Source organism: Lissotriton helveticus, chromosome 8 (genome assembly GCF_964261635.1).
Source record: "Lissotriton helveticus chromosome 8, aLisHel1.1, whole genome shotgun sequence".
Lineage (NCBI taxonomy): Eukaryota > Metazoa > Chordata > Amphibia > Caudata > Salamandridae > Lissotriton > Lissotriton helveticus.
In genome coordinates, this window is record NC_136069.1 from 61989172 (window position 1) to 62011289 (window position 22118).

General features: G+C 42.7%; 1 protein-coding gene across 2 annotated transcripts in view; it reads left to right on the forward strand.

Moving 5' to 3' along the window:
* Positions 1-22118, forward strand: part of CFAP44 (cilia and flagella associated protein 44) — a 969845-nt gene that overhangs the window by 128838 nt on the left and 818889 nt on the right. Inside the window, exons 4-5 of one of the 2 annotated variants that reach the window (XM_078656625.1) lie at positions 15482-15655; positions 20761-20901. In XM_078656625.1, the coding sequence (XP_078512751.1) occupies positions 15482-15655; positions 20761-20901 (315 nt within the window). Of the gene's footprint in view, positions 1-4803; positions 4910-15481; positions 15656-20760; positions 20902-22118 lie in introns of those variants that run through there. The other variant, XM_078656626.1, reaches the window with a different exon arrangement.

A 22118-nucleotide genomic window follows, 5' to 3' on the forward strand; every position in this document is an offset into this window, starting at 1 on the left:
GAAAAGAGAACTTTCTTCAGTAAACTTCACAGCCAATCCGATACCCGGTGGGGTAGCATGGGACAAAACAGATTACGATATATATGGCCCGGTCGGGCTCTTGAAGTATCCTCATCAATTTAAGGTTTCATTAAGTGACTTTGTAAAACAGAGTACATTCTCTGATGATTGGGACTTTGAAAGTATTAATGATATGATGTCAGACTTAGTTATGTCAGCAAAATTTACAGAACATGATTATTTACAAGATTCATCGAATTATGATCAGATGTACTGCTACAACCACTATGCTAACCATTATTTGCATAAATCTGCTCAACCTAGAAATGTTTTAAATTATAATAAATGGGAACATTGTGCAACTCCACCAAAAGGTAGTTCAAAAACATTTTACGAGAAATTCCCATACTTCTCAGGGTTTAACACCAGTGAAGCAGAAACATTTTATTTCAAACTGTTAAATAAGACAGGAATGAAAACCATGCTGACGAATACAAAATTAATCTATTCAGAAACATTTTTTGAAAAAATGAATACATTTGGTTTTGATTTTTGGAAAAATAACATTGAAACAAAAACCATCTGGGGTACTAAAGATTGGCAAGTGCAAGGTATAGATTCATTATTCAGAGCCTGCATGATCCCAGAACAAATTATATTTTTGAATGACACAATTCAACAAACAACCTGTCTTGGCCTAGCCAAAATTAAAGACTTAAACAAACAGTCTATTCCAAAGCCAACACCTGACAGTAATAGCACTACAGATGTTGAGATAGACGTATCCCATATTTTAAACCAAAACAGAACACATCCTGATTGGAAAAAATGGTTGATCTGGCCCACAGACACAAATAACTGTCAAGATAGATTCCTGAACAAAATACAGGGGTTCAAATTGACCAGGCCAGACCCTAGATACTCCCAGAGACAACATCCAGGGAAAGTAACAACATACAGTGTAGGAAAACTCTGCCTTGAATGGCTACAAACATCCACACTGGCAGAAATTAAGCAACACTTAACTTTACTTAAAGACGGTGCTGACGTGCGTGATTTCATTATGGGACCACACAAACAGCGTCAAAAACGTTTCATAGCGGCCTCTATATATGCAGCTTATAACGAAGCTTGGAAAGAAACTCAAATTGAAACAGCAGAGAAAATACGGGAAATTGACCGTATTAATTTGGAAAAATCACTTTCTGTTGTGGACAATGGGTTAATGACTCTGTCTTCCAGAATATATTCACTGGACAGTATTGTATCATCTGCAATCGATATAATGGAGCAGGACTTACTAATGTTACAACATGGTCAGTCCCAATTGCGTTCTATTGTACAGCTTGGCTGGACGTTACAAAATCTGCGTTCAGGCTACGTGCCTTGGCGTTTAATCAACACAACGTCACTGTTCTCTATCTTTAACCTTACTGATATACAAATCAGCTTGTCACAAAAAGGAGCAGAGTATACAATTCTGAGCATTGAAAAACTTGAGAGATTACCATTGACAATGTCAGAACGACCTGTCATTGAATGGATAATACACGGAATAATAACTATTCCGATAACAACTTTCCAATTTCGATACTGCCAAAATTATATACAGGCAGGCCAGTATGAAAGGTTGGGTAAAGGATACATTAAGTCATCATGGAAATTACCTTACACACACACATGTTCTAGTGAAAAAGGACAGAATGTATTTCTTAGTGGTGATAATTGTGAAAAATCACTAAGTGGTATACTTCTGTGTCAGGGTATAAATCTACATGGGGCCTGTGAGGGGACTTCAAATAACCTTTCATGTCACCAGCTTGGCACACCTGCAACTCGAATAGAGCCATTCTTTAGACGGCTTTCGAACGGGAGCTACATTCTAATAGTGGACCACAGATGTTGTGGCTTGGTGCCAGGAAAAGCTTATCTAGTAAGCGTTTCTTCAATGGTCACTTGCTGTATGCAAGTATTGTATCCGAACGACACTCTAGACAGGGAGGGAAAAATTTGGCCCAGTTTGAAAATCTCTTCTATTCGAATTGATACTTTAAGCAGAATGAAGACTGTTCTTCTACAGACGCCTGCGCCCTTGACGTCATCAAAAGAAACATATGATCTCCAGGTTGCAAGGACGACAACGGAGATACATGCACGATTATCAACAAATTGCCCCTTACATTTCGCAGAAATGCTAAACCAAATCTTAAACATTTCAGATACGAATGGTATCGCGAGTGTATTTAAGACAATTTTTTCGGGACTGTTGACACCTTTCAAAGCAGCCCTGGGCATCTTTCCTAATTTTGTCCATTCGATCTTTTGCGGCCTTCCACTCCTGTTGGGATTCGTAGCAGGCATTTTATTTTTGATACTCCTGCTTCGTTATGGCAAGCCATGTCACAGACAAGACTTCAGCAACAATGGAAGAAACGATCCTAGCTATACGCTATCGGGACCGCATAACTAAAGTCCTTGGATTAGCCAGGCTAAGAGATCTAAATATGACCTGGTTTCTTTCATTCAGACCCATCTGGCAGAATTGTATCTTACCTGTGCTAAGATGTATGCTGTGCGGAGAAGAATGCGTGTTAGACGTCTGTCTCACACTACAATCAGAAGTACCATTGGATACAGATACTTTGCTAAATCCAGTAACGGCTCATGCATCGTGTTGTCCCCAGCGGTTACCCATCCTGATGACGGCATTCGTGGAAACTTCACCACTGCGATTAAAGGGTAGTGAAGTGCAAGATGAGAGCAGCATCAACCAGGTACGACCTTCTGTGAGCATTGCTGATCCTGTCCTCGATGATAGCAATCATTCTCACGACTGCACAGTTGCGGCATTTTCCAACTTGGTCGAACTTTCACCTGAAGCGGTAAACTGCTTTTTTGAAAGTCTGTCTGAAATGATGTTCTCCCCTGAACAAAAAGAATAACCTTTAAGCAAACGAGCACTCAGCGTTCCCTGAACTCTGAATTTGGCCTTCAGCTTTGAAAAACAAAAGCTTCTGAAAATATTTGGAACTGTTTTGACTTCTTCCATTGAAAAACGAAATTAATTTTTTTCCGGATTCCAAAATATTTACTTTTTTTGGCACTCATCCTCTGCTTAAAGTAGAACTATTCTTAGAGAACAGAGCTTCTATTTTTAGGAACTCTAGAGACAATATATTACCTAAGCCTCTAGCATATTTACAAATAACTGTATTTATATGTGATGAAATGGTCTCGCACTTTTCTTTTCTGTATTAAGAGCCATTTTATGTGTAATTTCCGCAAAATCATTCCACTGATATATATGCATCCTTTTTAATGAATGATTACACTGCTTGAAATACTGAACCTATACTCATTTTTCGTGTATTTCGCATACGCCATTTCAGTTGCAAAAAATGTATTTTGGGGTGGATAGGTATACACATGCACCGTTAGATATGTTTACTATTGCTTAGTTTAGTAATTATGGACATGAATTCGTGGAGTGGGTGTAGTGTGTTTATCTAGGTACCTGAATCGATATTCCTATTCTTTGCCCTTGTCCGGTTATAAATCAATAATATCCCTACAACGGCATAGAAACCCTTTTCATAATTCAGTCATAGCGCATGCTGTCATATTAAGCAAGCCTATTCCTCCAGCCCCCTAGAAAGCACACCGAGTTCTTAAACAAATCCAAGCCTCCAGCAACCTGGGAAATCCCCGCTGCTTTGTTTTGAATTCGTCCGAGAACTCCTGTAAAGCACTGTAAGAACGACCAGTTCTTAGTGACATCTTTATTGACGTCTTATGTCCAGCCTTACGTCAAACCCGGCACCTTTCATGTATAAATATACCAACGTTGCCTTAAGCAAACACACGGTGGTAATCCTGGAGCAGAGCAGCTATCTACTTCCGAAGAGCCCAGCTGATGCGAGAGCCCACGGACGCTGCCCCTCCCTTTTGACGTGCTGAGAAAGACGCTGTCTTTTCTCTTGCCGAGAAATCCAGCCTCTGGCGTTTCCAGCTTACCCTTGCGGGTGACTGGGATACCGAGTCCTGAGAGAGAGATACCAGACCTCCTGCCTTCTAATACCCAGGTACTGAACTGACTAAACCCTTACAGAGAATTCTTGAGTCAGATTCTTGGCAAAACAAACTTAACTTAAACTGCTACTTACTTACTCCCTCCCACGTATTAGGCTTAGGTCAGGTACACCGGGGTAGGCGTAGTTAGAAGCACCAGTTGAGTACGATTAGTCAATGTATATATGTATGTATCTATTTTATCCATTTTAAAGTATCATATGGCTAAGAAACCATATCAATGCTTTTACAGTATTATTTCATAATCCTGCTTTTACTGTATGCACTTTACTTAACTATAAGTATTGCAATTGTAGCAATTCATTTCTCTTGTATGAGGAAAGAGACTGCTCAATAAATAACACCTTTTATTGAAAACGCCCGTCTCTCTTTTTCTCTGCAATCTGGTGAAACTAAGTACGCTCTTATTGACTGAGTGAAATAGCTGTCTTTTGTTTTCACACGACTCTAGAGATATACTCTTAATCAGGGAGAGCAAAGTTGTCATGTTTTATGGTTGTCAGAAACTAAATCCCTTCTTGTCTATCCAGGGAGGTTAAACTCCTCCTCGCTTATTCGAGAAAGTTTCTAGTGAACTCTGAGCTAGCTGGCAAACACTTAAGTCTAATATAGTCAGTAGAGACCTAGTTAACCTCAGTCCACGTCTACACTACTGAAGATATTATTCCAATGCGCAGAGCCTATTGGGACTATAGGAACTACACTACAGTTGCAGAGGTAAGACCTGAGGCAGAGTCGAACCCTCACACACCTGACACTGAGGAGCAGCCAGACAACCCAATGGATGAGGACAAACCGTCAGCTGATCCCAACACACCAGGTAAGTAAATATATCTACGGTGCCTTGTTGTACTGTAGCCGGGCCTCAGAATATACAACAAAGAATTCATAAGGGTGCTTTCTATAGCTTCAGTCGAGAAGAAAAAAGACTATGCGAAAGTGGAACCTGCATTGAGGACCGCATAGAGCCAGAGTGCTACAGTCTGCTAAGGTCCCTTGTTATGAGCTCCAATGTACCCCAATATAGGCCTAGATAGATGTAGGCCTAGATAGATGCACGACCTTTTACCTACGTTTGTCCTACCTTGCTCTACAAAACGGTTCTGGCGCTGACCTTTTACCTACTTATGTGCCGAATAAATTTTGTGTTTTTTTTTCAAAAACTAGCCTTATTTATTATGCATGAGGATTCTTAGTGTCATACAGCAGGATTACCATCTTCTGTATAATAACGCTGTACAAAAGTCACCGTTATCATCATCCTTGAACGACAGGTCCACAGTACCATTTTAGGTAGACCCGCTAAGGGTACCTTTTGGGTATATAAGCACCACATCTTTGCTGGGCAAAGAAGAGGGGAAGCTTGCATGCTGACACGAGACACTGAGGTCCCTGCACGCAGACACTCCAGCACGCAGTGGTCTGACATCCCTCGCAGGGTGTCCAGCTTGTGACCAAGACTGGTTCTTCATTCTCACCCATCAGGTATTGGCTCTTTCCTATGGGGATTCTTGGCTATACACCTTCATACATGCTAGGTACATTTAGTTAGGGTTTGCATCTTAGGAGTGCTCATAATTACTGCCATTATCTATGGCATATATATGTGTATATATATATATATATATATATATATATATATATATATATATATATATATATATATATATATTATGCCTTATAATCGTATATTTTTTTCTTAAACAGATTTTTATTGGTTTTTGCATACATCCATACAGTACTTTCATTGAATATTCCTGCAACCGCAGAATGTACAGTACTCAGTCTGTTATTCCTGATTAGCTTCCCTTATTGCTGTGAGATCTAGTGGTTGGACCTTTCACAAATACAGTAAGCAACAGGTCCAGTGATACTCCCCTTAACAATCAAATTGCCTAGGCTTCGAAAAAAAAATTCAGTCAACAGTTATCATGTTAATTACTATGAACAACGACACCCTCTCCGATTGTGCTCCCCCACCCCCAGGCGTGTCATGGTGGGCCAATCTTTGAATAACAGGAGGAGGTCTGGTTCCCTCCTCCACATTCTCATGCTCTGATCCCAACAGTTAATTTTATCCATTCAAACCATTCAATTAAATCATATTTGCTAATGGCCTCGCCCTCAGCCATAGGGAGATTAATTTCTTCTTGTCACGTTGTCTTAAACCTCACCTAGACCCTCCCCAGTCGTGCTCTTAATCAACTATTGGCCTCAGGGACTTCTGTCAGGCGGCCGGTTCCATTTTTCAGTTCCTCGACTAGCGCCGCCCAGGCTCTGGCCATCTCCAGTGAGCCCTTCCCTCTCTTAGCATTCCCAGTCCTGACTTCTCCTTCATAGTCCGACCAGCGAAGCAGCTCCCCTTTCCAGCTTTCCGGACTAGCCCCAAGGGAATCACTTGTCCAGGGTCTAATAATTATTCATCTATGCTATGGAAACGCGTTGATGGCCTCCATTAATAAGGAATATACACCAGACTCCAGGTGCTGCAGAATACCACCACCAGAATGGTTCCTATCAGCTCACAGCTTAAAATCCCTGCATTGGCTCCCTGTCAGGAAGAGTGTTTGTTTTAAGATCTCCTGTATGACACATAAGGCTGTGTATGGAAATGGGCTGAGGTATCTGGACAAAAAACTTAACTGGTAAGTACTAAAAATATAATCTTATGTCGGGGACACAATTCTTACTTACCCCTCTTAGGATCCATTCCACCAGAAATTTCAGCAGATCATTTTCCTACTTAGCTCCTCTTTTCTGGAATGAGCTACCAATGCAACTACGAACTATTACAGATCACAGACTATTGAGAAAGAAGCTTAAAACCTGGCTTTTTTTAGACATTGTTTTTTTTCTCTTATGCCGTGAATAATTCCCCTCCATCGAACCTGCTACAGCAACATGAGACCCTTGTGGGTGATGTGTGTGCTCAAAAAATGTAAATACCATCACATAACATAGGTCCCTTCCAGTTCAGGGCTATTTCTCTTTTAGCCAGGAGAAGTGCCAGGTCCTGAAACCCACTAGTGACTTTAGTCTTGGAGGTATGTGGGAACAAATAGAGCAGGCAGTGTTGTGGTGTATAAAGGACCTCCCTGTCTAACACCTCGGACAGCGGGTCAGTGATCGTTTTCCAAAACCTCCCCAGGTATGGGCAACTCCAAAACATGTGTAGTGAACTCTGCTCCTGTCTCTGTGCTGCATGGGCATGTAGCATCAGTCGTCGTCGGTTTATCCTATCCGGGGTAAAATATGCTCCGTGTAGCACATAAAAGTTAATAAGCTTGAATCTCGGGTTCCTGGAAATTTTGGGGAAGTGGCTCTCTAGTCCTTCCCATACTTTATCCTCTATGGGAATCCCCAGATCTTCCTCCCATCGTGCATAATTTGTCTATGGGTGGCACACCCTCGTTTGGGAGACGGCGGTACTAGAATGTGATTGCTTTATATGTTCCTGAGGATAGCACTATGTACTGGCACCCGGGTGACAGCGGAGGTTTCTCCATCCCCAAATTCCTGTGTTTCTGGAAATGCCGCTATTAGTGCTCAATGCAAGAGGAAATGACACCTCATGAGTTCATATATTTCTCGAAAGTCTTCAAATGGTAACAGTGTCCCATCCTCATATAAGGCCCCCACTGTGTTTACAACTGACACTACCCAATCTCTTAGTCTGTGACAATCCCCTGCATGTGGGAGCTCTCTGAGCAATTCTAGCAGGATGTCCGTGGCCTAAGGCCTCTTCAAGGATATCTGCAAGGAATGACCCCAGCACTTACACAGTACCTGGAACTCGGGGCTACTGTTTGTTCATGAGACTGCTAGTCTCAGTATCGCCCTTGGCAACTGTTAGATGTCCAGAACATTGCAGTCCAGTTGCTCTACCCTTGCCTTTTTGCCCACCATCCACTGTGTGAACCATTGGATCTCGGTCGCTAGATAGTAATTTTCAAAGTCTGGGCGTGTAAGTCACCTCTGTGCCGTAGGCCATTGCAGTGTAGTGAGCGCCACTCTGCGTCTACCAGCCCCCCATACAAATCCTGTGATCAATGACCTGAGGTCTCGAAAGACACTCACCGGGATCTATATCGGGAGGGTACCAAAAAAATATGGCAGTCGTGGCAGCGCCATCATTTGTAGAAGGGCTATTCTGCCCATCACAGAGAGGGGCAGGGAGGCCCAGGATTCCATTTTCGTTCTTAGTCCCCTAATGACCTTCCCTACATTGCCCTCTAGGGTATCCAAGATATTGTGATAGATTTTTGTTCCTAGTTATGATAAGCGTCTAGACTCCCATATTACATACTGCTCTATATCTGGTCTGTCTCTACCAGCAGTGGTCGAAAACAGGCATGACTTCTTTCAGTTGACCCTAAGTCCCGAGCCTTTTCCCAGATGTTAGAGAAGCTCCTTTGCACCCCATAGGCCCACCCTCATATTCTGGGGGAAAAGCAGAAGACCATCGGCATACAGTGCTATATAATGTTGTCGGCCAAATATTTCAAGCCCCTTGTAAGGTTTCCCAGATCTGGCGTGGCAGACTAAAGACTCCATGGCCAAGGCGAACAGGATTGGTGACAAGGGGCAACCCTGTCTGGTGCCCCTGGTAGCCCGGTATCTGTCTGAGATCATTTTCCTAGTACTCACTCTAGCCAGTGAACCTGCATATAGTAATTTTATCGATGCTACAAAACCCTGTCCTAGACCAAACTTTTCCATTACTCAGTAAAGATAATGCCATTCTAGGCAGTCAAAAGCCTTTTCCATATCTACCGCAAAGATAGCCTCTTCCTCTTTATCGTATGTGTGTGCTTCAAGTACTCTGAATAACCTCCAGATATTGGTAGCTGTATTACCCTCCAGAATAAACCCTGCCTGGTCTCTATATATAAAGTTACTCATATGCGGGAGGAGGCACATAGCTGGTATCTTGCTTAGAACCTTGCAGTCGAGGTTAAGCATAGACAGTTGTCTGTAGGCTGGTTTATCGACAGAGGATTTGCCTGGTTTTAAGAGAGGTACCACTAGAGCCTCTCGTGTCATTGCGGGGAGTCTATCCTCATCCTGTGCCCCTTTGTAGAGACTCACCAATTTGGGGCCCAGTTCCTCAATGTATGTCGAATAAAACTGTACCAGCAAGCCGTCTGTGCCAGGGGTCTTATTTCTGGCCATTGCAGTGACTGCTGCCCTTATCTCTGTGAGATCAATATCCCCTTTCAGTGTCTCAGCCTCTTCGACTGTTACTATCAGACGTATTATCAAGTGCAATAATGTGTCTATGTAGCCCCTGCGCAGGTTGTGCGTAATAAGGCTTAAACACGCTATTTATGCCCAGTTGGGTGCAAATAGCGGGTGAATCTTCTTCCCTAAGTTCAAGGATAGTTGAGCCTCGTGTTGCTGGGTTAACTAACCACGCTAGAAGTGACCAGGTGTGACGCCTCTCTTCATTTGCTCTTATCATATAGTTTCTTTAGTCGAAGCACCTCAACCTTTTAACATGCTCTGCTACCCTCTCTTTAGTTTCAGTCAGCTGGACTTGTATCTCACTGCATTCAGGTCTAAGTTGCTCTATACCCTTCAGTTGTTGCTCCGCAGCCAGGGTCTCCTGTAAGAGGGTTCCTCTTATTCCCATCTCCTCAGATATACATCTACCCCTGATATCCCACACTATTTGGGGGTCTGTGCCTCTTCCATCATTCTCTTTGAGGTATTGGGTAATTACATTTTTAATCATTGGCTGGAAGACCGGGTCCTCAAGGGCCTCTGGTTTTAACTTCCATGTAGGGATACATGCCCGGGGTCTACCCCTATTTCATTCCCAGCAACAAAGGGTTATGATCAGAGATTTTCCTGCCCAGGTACTCACAGGTCACTACTAGATCATGTATGTCTGGTGTGCAGAGTATCGTATCCAGTCTTACATGTAAGTCATGCAGGTGGGAAAAGAAGGAATAGTCTTTCTCCTCTGGGTAGTGTACTCTCCAAGAGTCTATCATTCCCCACTGGTTTTGCAATTCCTTCAGGGCCTTTGCCGACCTGACTATCGGGGCGTCCCTTAGCGGTGGATGGGAGCGATCAAGTTCAACGTCTGCTGTACAATTATAATCTTCCCCCATTATCACTTAGACTATCAGGTGTAGGGCCAATGTTCTGGAGAGGGTGGACAAGAATGAGACGTGGACAGTATTGGGGCCATATATGCTCCCTATAGTGACATCTCGACCATCTAAGGTCCTGTATACCACCACATATCTTCCCTCTGGGTCAATTAGTTGACCCGTGCATTTAATTGGGATCCACGGTTTAATTCACACCGATACCACTCTGGCGAATGTCGAGTAATCTGTGTAATAGGCCTGTCCCCTCCATCTACGCTGAAGAGTTGCCCCCTCCTTAGCCCTAAGATGTGTCTCCTGTAATAGGACAATCTGTACTCCCCTTCTGTCCAAGAAGGCATATACCTTATGTTGTTGAACCATGAAGTGCATCCCTCTCACATTCCATGTGAGTACTTTACATTCTACTGGGGTGCCATTCTTTGCTTCAAATGAGTCCCGCTTCCCACCAGGGGTTGCTAATATTCTATCTATTCTTTTACTCCTGGATATTGACATGTCCAACTTGATCCACCATTCACGCCATGCACATTCATCCCCTTTTTGTGAATCACAATCCCCAACAGAAATGCACACTCCCGTACCCCAGGACAGGCGTAAGAACAACCCCATCCAAACTAGATACCAATGGGTGTTTGAGCGCGGGTGCACCTGCATATCACTAATCACTAATTAGGGTGGATGGTATCACAGTCTCGGAGCAGATCCACCCCGATCCTGGGCCCCCCTTTACAATGAGTTCAAACCTTGGGTAAAGTCCCCATTAAGTAAGTGGAGGCTGCGACCTATCGAAGACAATGGCCTCTTGCCGCCGGCGGATGTGCTTTTCTCAGCCTGTCGCAATCGCCATTAGATTATTTTGTCTGCCGTTCTTGACATGACCTTCAGCAGTTCTGTGTCTGTGTCTTCTTCTGTAGAGCTAGTATCTCTGGTCACCTCTGAATTTGGTCCTCCTGCTCACTGGTCGAAGAACGTGGGCTCCTGTCTGTGTTGCTGATTTCAGTATGCGCCTGGATCACCTTTCCATGCTCATATTAGGCTTATGCATATGTGGGAAGATTTTTCTTTGTGGACTTCTTTCTCCTTCGGCGAGATTCTGGTTGACTGGTGCCACATTCTGGCCTGGCATCCGATTCTGCTCCGATCCAGTTCCAGGCATCTTGTGGGGTCATGAAAAATTGTGTACCGGTGGGAGTGACCACCCGTAGGCATGCCAGGTATAACATTTCGTAGGGAACATTCATCTGCTGGAGATAGCTCTTCACCCATAGAAAGGTGCACGTTGCTTCTGCACCTCTCTGGTGAAATTCGGAAAGATCATCACTTTACTATCATTTAATTTTAGGTCTCTCCGTGCTTGAGCTAGAATATGGTCCCGGTCTCTATAGTGCAGGAGTTTGGCTATTATAGGGCGTGAGGGACCTCCGGCCTGGGGGGGGAGGGTTGTGTAGGAACCCTTTGTGCCCTCTCCAGGGCATAGAATTGGGAGAGGCCCTCTGGTGCCACTTCCTTTGTGATGCCACTCCTCCATCGTACCTTAACCTGGATCGCAACCAGAAAGTTTACTGCCCTTTTATCTCCACCAACACGATTACTTTTGTATCACGTATAGTACACAGCACCTCCTTCATGCTAATAAGTAAGAACCCAGGGGCTATGGTGGTGATAACTATATTGTTACTTTGCTACGAATGCCTCTCTACCACATACTGGAGCACCATAGACTTACAACTGCGACTAGTACTACTACTAAATGTTTGTTTTGTCCTACATGTTTGTCTATGTCCTTTGTTATTTCCAGGTGCAGAAACCATAAAGCTGGAAGCCTCCTAAACCAGGAGTAATTAGGAAGCATTCTTTTCTTCCTAATTTTTTTGCACTTTTTCACCTTTTTCTAATATTTTCACTTTCACGTCCCTAGGTAAGGGTGGGCCTTAGTGCGTCCATACCGCCAGGGTTTAATACACCAACAAGTCCTGAAGAATGCCTGGTAACATTACACCGTTTCATGGCTGAAACATGTCGACTGATTTGTAAGGAAACAACCACTCAATTAACTGTGGACTCTTTTCCAAAACACATAATTTTAATAACTTGTCCTTAGTGATCTAAGAATAAAATTGTTTTGATACACTACTGACTTTTCTAATAAAACCCTCACCACTCATTAGTTAAATTTACTTTGCACAACACGTCTGAATCTCACTATCCTGCTCCGCAGTAAATCTGGCGTTGTAGCACTCCAAAGAGACACTCGGTCTCTTTGGTGGGGCCCGATGATGAAGCATGTCATCACCAGGTGGTGAGTGAGGGCTTTCCTGAAATGTCCTGAATGAGGCCGTCAACCCCTTCCTTAGTTGCTCCTGACTGTGGTCTGATTGAACCACTTGACACTCTTTTCTTGTTTATTGACTATAACCGTGGAATAAGAGTGTTGCTTTACTCTCCCTACCTCTCCTCTTGTTAAAACACTCCTCCATGTGGGTCAGCATGTCTATTCCTTCTGCCAGTTGAGGAACCCCTTATATTCTTATGTTATTCCTGCGGTATCTATTTTCGCTGTCTTCTGCCCACATTTCCAACACCTTAACTATGCTCTCAGTGAGGGATACTGTTTCTCGTAATGCAGCCAATTCCGGTGGTATGTCTGTTAATGTACATTCAGTGGTGGTGACTCAGCCAGCCTCCGGTGGTCGTCTCAGCAAATTGAGCTCAGTCCCTTTCTGTCTATTTTAGTCTCGAGAGCCTCACGTGAGCCGTTCTAGGCTCTTCCTGTTGGGTCAGTTCCATGTCTCCGATGTCTTCTGCCTGGCTGGGAATGGGCCCAGTATTGTGATTGTCTGGGCCGCGCTTCTTCCAATTTTCCCCATTTCTTTTAGGCTGTGTCCCCTCTCCAGGGGGGGCAGCCATCGGACGGCATGTTGCCTTTCACACCCAGCTCGGTCTCGCCTATAACGGGTCCGGCCTACCCGCGGGAATTGCTGTTTTCAACGCGGGTGCGCACTGTATTCTCCCAGATTCAAATGAAACACCCCTTAGGCCGGTATACTCGTTGTGCCCTAGTGTCTGTCTGTCCTCCCAGCATTATCAGGGGACTTGGCTGAGGTTACATGCTTCACCCCTTTTTCCAGGCTCTGAAGTTCCCACTCCCCCAGTTTTTGCTCACTATCTACTCGGACACCTCTTATTCACTGCACAGTTCCACTTACTCGGTCACAACAAAGTGTTCACACTGATGCTCAACTTCAGCTTAATTTCAGTGCTATTTATCCGCGTTCCCCGCCCTTGCCATTCGTGCTCTCCGCTGTTCCTGGTTTACAGCGTGGACGTCATCTCCATTGATCCTCCGCGGTATTCTTGGCAGTCAGTAGGTTTAGGATGCCTATCTCAGTGTCGGGTACCCGTTACTCTTCCTCCCGGTTTCACTGCTGCCTACTTGTTCCCACAGCCGTAGATGTTCTTTTTATGGCCTGGGACTGAGCTACTGCAGCGCAAATGTCGTTCTCTGCCTCTTTGGGGGTCCCGAGGAGTGGTTGTCCTCGCTGAGGCAAGGCGGGGTCATTGCAGCCACCCTATGCTTCTCTCAGTGCTCGTGATGGGTCCAGTCTTCCAGCTAGCATGGCCCTCCCCTAAGGCACCTTCTGTGGGATTCAGGCCGGCATCTTCTTGTTCTGTACTCCAGCCCCCCCAAGTCCAGTTCCCTTGGCTCACAGCAGCTTCCCCGCAGACCCCGGCATCTCAGGACCGCCTTTGTCTCTGCTGGGCTCTGTAGAGCCTACAAGCTTGCAGAATCGGGGGTGGCCTACCGTGGAATGGAGTGCTCGGTATCTCCGCCGCCTGCCGCCATCTTGTGCATGTCTAGCTGCTCCTCTTGTTACTCCGCTCAACACAGTTTCAGGGCTGACCCCAGGCATTTGACATCTTTCCCCCAAGCATATTAATGATCCCGGCCCCATGTGACTCCTTTACTTGGACCAAGACATTCAGGACAATAGGGAATGGGGGGGTTTACCGGACGGGAGCTCCGCAACCCGCGTACTACTCCATCAGCCTTAAGCCACACCCCCGCTTATAATCGTATATATCTGTTTCTATCTAATGGTTGTTGCAGCACACGTATTTTATACTAGAATGACACTGGCTCAATAAATGCTTATTGAATAATGACCCCATCGTTTATTCTATATATATATATATATATATCTGAGAACAAGTGAACGAAAAGTACTGTACTGTTTCCACGATCCCTGACGGATCGAGGGTTGTCATGTTTGATAGTTGCCAGGAACTATTCGCTCCTTGGTAAGGTTAGGGGGCTTATAGTGGTACTGTGAGCTAACTGGTCTAAAGGACAACATATCCTTTGAGGGGTGTCTGGAATCACTCTGGACATCAATCCCTTAGTTTATGTTGTCTAAACGTGCAGATCCTATGTATTATTAAGAACTACACGATACTCAAGTGGCAAAGATCAGCAGGTGAAGTGGGAGCTCAAGCACTCTAAAGAGATGGTCACATACGAGATGAGCTAAGAAGCTATGGAAGTCAAAGAAGGACAACACATGGACTCTGACCAAGTATCCTCAAAGTCAATACACGCTGGAAATGCCTTTTGAGAATACTGTACAATAACCACAGGTTTTTGTTTCATATCCTATGCACAGAATAAGGATGTATATATTACGAGCACAAAGACAAGTTGTTAAGGTATGGGACAAGACAGCTCAGCACCAGAAGAGAACAGCTCAAGTAAGGGATACCACCCAATATACGCCCTCACACAAATCTCCTCCTGCCATGCCCCTACAAGAACATGGTGACCTACTACAAATGAACACTAATATTAGGTGCTCTGAATATTTAAGTGGCGTTTCTCTAAATGGTAGGGCGGTACCAGAGCTGCGCCCTTACCACCTGTGATTCTGAATGTAAGCTGGAGATGCTGACTCAAGGTGATGTCAACCAACGCGCTCTAAATGTGCCTGGGGTTTCTTGTTACCCTTATGCGGAGGGGCGTGGTCTAGATCTTGTAACTGCAGTGCTCCTTCTGGCCAGGGTGTGCTGATTTTCATATGGTTTGGTCTTTTTGCACGAGTCATATCAGCTCCAACCTGATGGAATGCTCTCTTAGGGCAAACATTTAAGAGCCCAGTAGTTCAGGTAAGAGCTCAAAGATTTCTATCGTATTGTCCACATTGAACACTTCCACCACTGCCTTGACAATGGGAAGTGCTGGCTGTGTGATCGTGCATTCATTTACATTTTTTATCTTCTAGTGGCCCTGGAAAGGGAAGGGGAGAATCCAGCTGAGATAACACCCAAGGAGGAGCCTAGCACACATGCACCTGGCACAGAAGGGCAGCCCAACTACTCACACGCACCTGATGCGGAGCAGCAGCCTGACGCTCTTCCGGGTCAGGATAAACAACCTGATGATGTCATCATGCCAGGCACGTACATGTAGCATAAAGACCATTATCACTTATCCAGAGGACAGCTAACCAGGGGGAAGAGTTTGTAAGTTTGTTTTCCATAGCTTCATGGACCATGATGTACATATCAAGCCTTACTGAGCAAGCCGATGTATGTCGGATAGGATGTACCTAGTTTGTGAGGTGACAGAAAAGTTAAAATATGAAGAAGACAAAAAGACAGTACAAACTGTTAAGAAAAGAGACCACAGGCACAGCAAGTGCTTGAGCTCGGCTGTTGAGCCACGGAAGCAAAGACCAGTAATTCACATGCAACTTCAACTATGTACAGAACAATGACCCCAGAAAGCTGAACTAATAATTTGAGGAAGCCAAAGAAGGCGTGCCAGTCACTGATGTTTAATAGGAACTACTTAAATGTGCAGCTGATCTTTAATTATTTTCTAATCAGACTTGCGCTCTCTGTAATGCTAAAACTCATTCTCTCATAATGGAGACAAACAGGCACATACAGAACAACACTTTTGTTTCTCAATGCACATTCAAGTGTTTATTTCAGTGTTCCATTTGGGTATTTCATTGTATGGCATAAACCAATGTCACTACAAATGTTGCAGGTCCAGGAGGGGTCTTTACTTGTGAATTCAAAAATATCACAAGGGCAAAAGCCAAATCAAAAAAATATAACAAGGGCGAGAGCCAAATCAAATAAATATCACGAGGGCAAGAGCCAAATCAAATAAATATAACAAGGGCAAGAGCCAAATCAAATAAATATAACAAGGGCGAGAGCCAAATCAAATAAATATCACAAGGGCGAGAGCCAAATCAAATAAATATCACAAGGGCAAGAGCCAAATCAAATAAATATCTCAAAGGCGAGAGTCAAATCAAATAAATATCACAAGGGCGAGCGCCAAATCAAATAAATATCACAAGGGCGAGAGCCAAATCAAATAAATATCACAAAGGCGAGATCCAAATCATTTAAATATCACAGAAGCAAGAGCCAAATCAAATAAATATCACAAAGGCAAGAGCCAAAACAAATAAATATCACAAAGGCGAGAGCTAAATCAAATAAATATCACAAAGGCGAGAGCCAAATCAAATAAATATCACAAAGGCGAGATCCAAATCAAATAAATATCACAAAGGCGAGATCCAAATCAAATAAATATCACAAAGGCGAGAGCCAAATCAAATAAATATCACAAAGGCGAGATCCAAATCAAATAAATATCACAAAGGCGAGAGCCAAATCAAATAAATATCACAGAAGCAAGAGCCAAATCAAATAAATATCACAAAGGCGAGATCCAAATCATTTAAATATCACAGAAGCAAGAGCCAAATCAAATAAATATCACAAAGGCGAGAGCCAAATCAAATTAATATCACAAAGCCGGGATCCAAATCAAATAAATATCACAAGGGCAAGAGCCAAATCAAATAAATATCACAAAGGCAAGAGCAAAATCAAATAAATATCACAAAGGCGAGAGCCAAATCAAATAAATATCACAAAGGCGAGAGCAAAATCAAATAAATATCACAGAAGCAAGAGCCAAATCAAATAAATATCACAAAGGCGAGAGACAGATCAAATAAACATCACAAGGGCGAGAGCCAAATCAAATTAATATCACAAAGCCGGGATCCAAATCAAATAAATATCACAAGGGCAAGAGCCAAATCAAATAAATATCAAAAGGGCTAGAGCCAAATCAAATAAATATCACAAGGGCGAGAGCCAAATCAAATAAATATCACAAAGGCAAGATCCAAATCAATATCACAAGAGCAAGAGACAAATCAAATAAATATCACAAGGGCGAGAGCCAAATCAAATAAATATCACAAGGGCGAGAGCCAAATCAAATAAATATCAAAAGGGCGAGAGCCAAATCAAATAAATGTCACAAAGGCAAGATCCAAATCAAATCAATATCACAAGAGCAAGAGGCAAATCAAATAAATATTACAAGGGCGAGAACCAAATCAAATAAATATCACAAGGGCGAGAGCCAAATCAAATAAATATCACAAAGGCAAGATCCAAATCAAATCAATATCACAAGAGCAAGAACCAAATCAAATAAATATCACAAGGGTAAGAGCCAAATCAAATAGCAAACACACTAATAGGAGTTTCACTTGTAGAAAAATGCATTTCTTATGAATGTTTTCATAATCTTAAATTACATACATTATGGACGCACAGCAATAGAATAAACAACACATATTAAAATAAAATAAACGTTGGTACATTGCATAAAACTAGCTTGAAAACACCATTGTGATTTATCATTACTCAGAAAGCATACAGTGGTGAACATTTATGTATTTAAAAGAAAACGTAAGAATTTTAGATGGCTCCAGCGATACTGTGAGACCTTTTTACAAACTGCTTTGTAGTACATTTAATGCTATTACAATAATACTACTAATGTACCACAAAATGAGGAGATTGACACTAGGTTGCAGAGTTCTCTGCACACGTAGATACACTTTTTAGAGGGAAATGTGGGAGGTAGCTAGGGAGTGGCTGGAAAATGGGGAATACTTACTACTTCATGGAAGGGTCATGGGTAGGGGTGAGAACAGGCTTAGGGCGGAGTAAGTAAGGTTTAGAGAGGTCCATACAAAATCAAATGCCCACACACAAAAGAATAGGCCATTGCTATTCACAAACTGCACTCCTAAGGTTACTAGAGCCAAAAAGGACCCAAAACCTTCGAGTAAGTCCATCACCACAAAGGCAGTGCAACACAGTGCCATAGAAAATATTAGACGATACAAAAGGGGATGATGGACGGAGCGTTTGAACAAATCAAACACTCACCCCCAGTCAACTGATCTGGGTTTAATCCATCACCATTCTTTAGTTCACTCAGCCACCCCAGTTCAGACATGGCTATATGCAAATCAGTCTGACCCTGTGCCTTATGGGAACAGTCCAGCCCGAACTGCCAAGCCATGTCTTCCCTGGACCGGAAACAAGCATCCTGGGACCGGTTTCGGATTCATAATCCTCATCAGCCAGGCTATCTTGAATCCAGTGGCCAAGTGAACAAGGGACTCACGTCTGAGTATACCCTGCCACACTTAGGGCGAACAAAGCGATACAAAAGGGGATGATGGACGGAGCGTTTGAACAAATCAAACATATTAGAGGCAGGAATTTAAGATAGCACCCCATAAAAAATAACGTTCAATAAAATAAAACAGTTCAATTTTGAAATTACATATGCATATTTTAAGTGTTAACGTATATTCAGTTTAAAGTTATTTAATAACATTATATTTTTTTGTTCAAACAGAATTAAAATGTTTAAACTTAATAAAAACATTAAAGTAATAATACCAATAAGTACTAATATATTTCACTACAAACAATTAAATATAAAATAATAGTGAGACTGGTATTTAAAAATTATTTTTTTAATTAATAAAATTACATGTATTTAATGTATTTTATTTATTAAACATTTCATTTGAGTTGCTGTAACATTAATTTCTTTACTTCTAGGTTAATAATTATTAACGTTGATTTACAATTTTATTTTACATTAAAGTATTTCTAATATTTTTTTAAATAATTTTTAAAGTATTTATTCTCTTTACCATAGGTAGTTTCCAAGCCGGTGGTAGAGATTTCCACTTACATATGAAACTTTACTAGTAGTAACTTAACACCTGTAAATCGTGTTTTGCCAGGCTCTGCACTCCCTATTTTGAGTGAGAGTAGACATGTAGGTCTGCATATAGTACAAAATTTGCATTCGGAATTCGTAAATAGTGAAAAAGTGCAAAGTTACTACTAGGTGCAGCAATAATCTTACACAGTGAATCTACACATGCACATGTACCCCTGTGAATAGACTCCAGTGAGTTATAGTACCTTGGGGAAATTGCAATCTTTTTACTCTAGTAGATGAAACTTTGAACCACAGCCAGTGTATCCACTTTCTCACCACTGCTTAGCCAATGGTTCAATAGGAGTGGAGAGAAAGGGCTGTGGGCAATGTGTCTCCTTCAACTAATATCTGACCCAGGAGTGAGTGCCTCTGCTACACCCTTGAATACATTTCACATCACTGCATACCTAGCTCACCTGGAAAGTATAGGTCCATAAATACTCAAGTTGATCTGCCGCACATGCGCTTACCCAGGATAGGCTATTTGACCTTTCTCTTATGATGGATGAGCTGTTAGCCAGTAATATAAGATCCGCCTTCTTGGCTGGACCACACCATCTAGGAGGAGCAGGAACCATGAATTGCAAAGTGTAACGGGCTTCTGATTCAAATTCCCAGTCCTTGTGTCACCTTTTTATGAAATACTGCTTTATGTATATTTGGGAAAATGTTTCACTTTCTTCATTTTATCACAATTATTTAATGCCTCCAGTGCACAACACTTGTTCTTTAGCTTCTAAGCTATATCTTTTCCTAGCTAGACGCGTAGGCCACGCATCACAGACCAACATAGTTTAGGGACCAGCATCCCATGATTCTCCTTCAGTTTATATCGAGCAGCACACCCATGTGCTGCTTGGCAACAGAGAAGTGCTTCCTAGTGAGAAGATGCTAGCTAACCTATGTTTTCTATCAACTTCCAGTTCTAGGGTACATGCATCAAGTGAACAAGACCATCCGATGTTGTCCTGTGTGCATATTTGACAAGAGAACACGAGGACGCAGACAGTAAAGCAATCTTAGAGTTTCTACAATCTAAGAGTTCATGTAGAGCATACCTCACACTGGAGTGAAAGTTCCAAACATAAAACTTAGGTTTCAACAGTACAATTCTATGCTCAGGCAAAGATGTATATAATGAGCAGGAAGATAGGTGGAGGAGATAAAGATCAAAACCTAGGAACAACCCACTGGGAAGGAGAGAGTTGTTCATTAACATCACTGCCAGATATGTACCGCTTTTACCAGCTTTAGAAAGGGATATTCATCAGTAAATACCCTGAACTCTCTTCTGATGAGCACTAGAACACACCTTCAGTAAAGCTTTAAAAATTATGTTCATCTTCTCTGCTTTTAAGGCTCAGAACAAAATGCAGATCGAATCTTGGAATCGTTCACTCATCTGTATCTCTCTCTGTCCAGGGGAAATAATGGAGAGTGCAGCCGAAACCCATGCTGAGATGAGACCCGAGGAGGAGTCTAACCCTCACACCGCTGGTACTGAGGAAATGCCTGACTATCCAGGGGATCAGGACAAACAGAAGGCTGATCCTGGTGGAGCAGGTAAATAAATGCACCTCAGACATATCATTGTAACTCAGACAGGCTTCAGAATACCCACAACTAGAACATTGGGGTTGGCTCTCCATAGCGTCTTTCAACATGACGGACATATTTAGCGCTACTGAACGAGATGATGTTTGTGTTTTATCGGCTCAACGTAGATCGTGAAGTAACAGGGAAGTTGAAATAAGAACATAATTTGATACTGGAAGCCATATTGATCAAGAGCACTACAGACAGAGCTCTTCAGTTTGGCTATAGACAGACAGTAGCAAAGACCAGGAACTGATAATGGAACATCAGGGACTGGGAGGAACCCTCACCCAGAAAAGATGAACTACAAATCTAGGAAGCCAAGGAAGCAAACACGAAGACTTTGACAATAAAACATCCTGTAAGTCACCACAGGCTGGAACCGTTGTTAGGGTGCACCTACTCCTAACTTAGATGTTTCATACAAGAGTCTAAGGATTTACCTTGTTCCTTTATGCACAGAACAAAGATGTACATAATGAGTTCAAAGACAAGTGGTGAGGTACAGAGCAAACTAGACGAGCAACACAAGAGGGCAGTACTGACAAGGATCTCTGCAAACTGAAAACATCACATAAACACCAGCCACCACATGTGAATTGCGTGAGCAGGAAGGGATGTGTGCCTTCAACCAAGACAACCAAAATGCACATTCTGAGACCAAGGCAGGGGACAGGAAGACCAATAACACTGGTGGATATTGTGACCCCAGTATCGCCCCCACTCTAACATTGCACCCCTGAAGCTTGAAACACCTTGTTCCTGTTGCCCTTATCGGTCTTTTAAAGACAGTGGCATCAATGTATGTACTGAATGTATATCTCCAGCACCTAGACACCCTCCCAGGTGAGTTGTGAGCTATACAAATACACATAACATTCTCTTTAACATGTTCAAGCGTTGCTTGCTGTGAAGCCAGGAGATGGACAGATATGTACATACAGTTGCCAAACTTCCTGAAATTCAGTATTTACGAAATTGAAAGATTGTTCCTTCATGTTTTCTTCATGTTGACATAAAAGTAGATTTACAGGTGTTACACCTACTGGACAAAACATACTCAAGCTGATTTTTCACAAAGTGGTAATCTGCATTAACCCTTTATGTGGAAATGTGAATGTGCACATGTAACATTCGTTTTTGTTTTTCCACAATATTTTTCCTATGGATAAGCTTCTATCTCT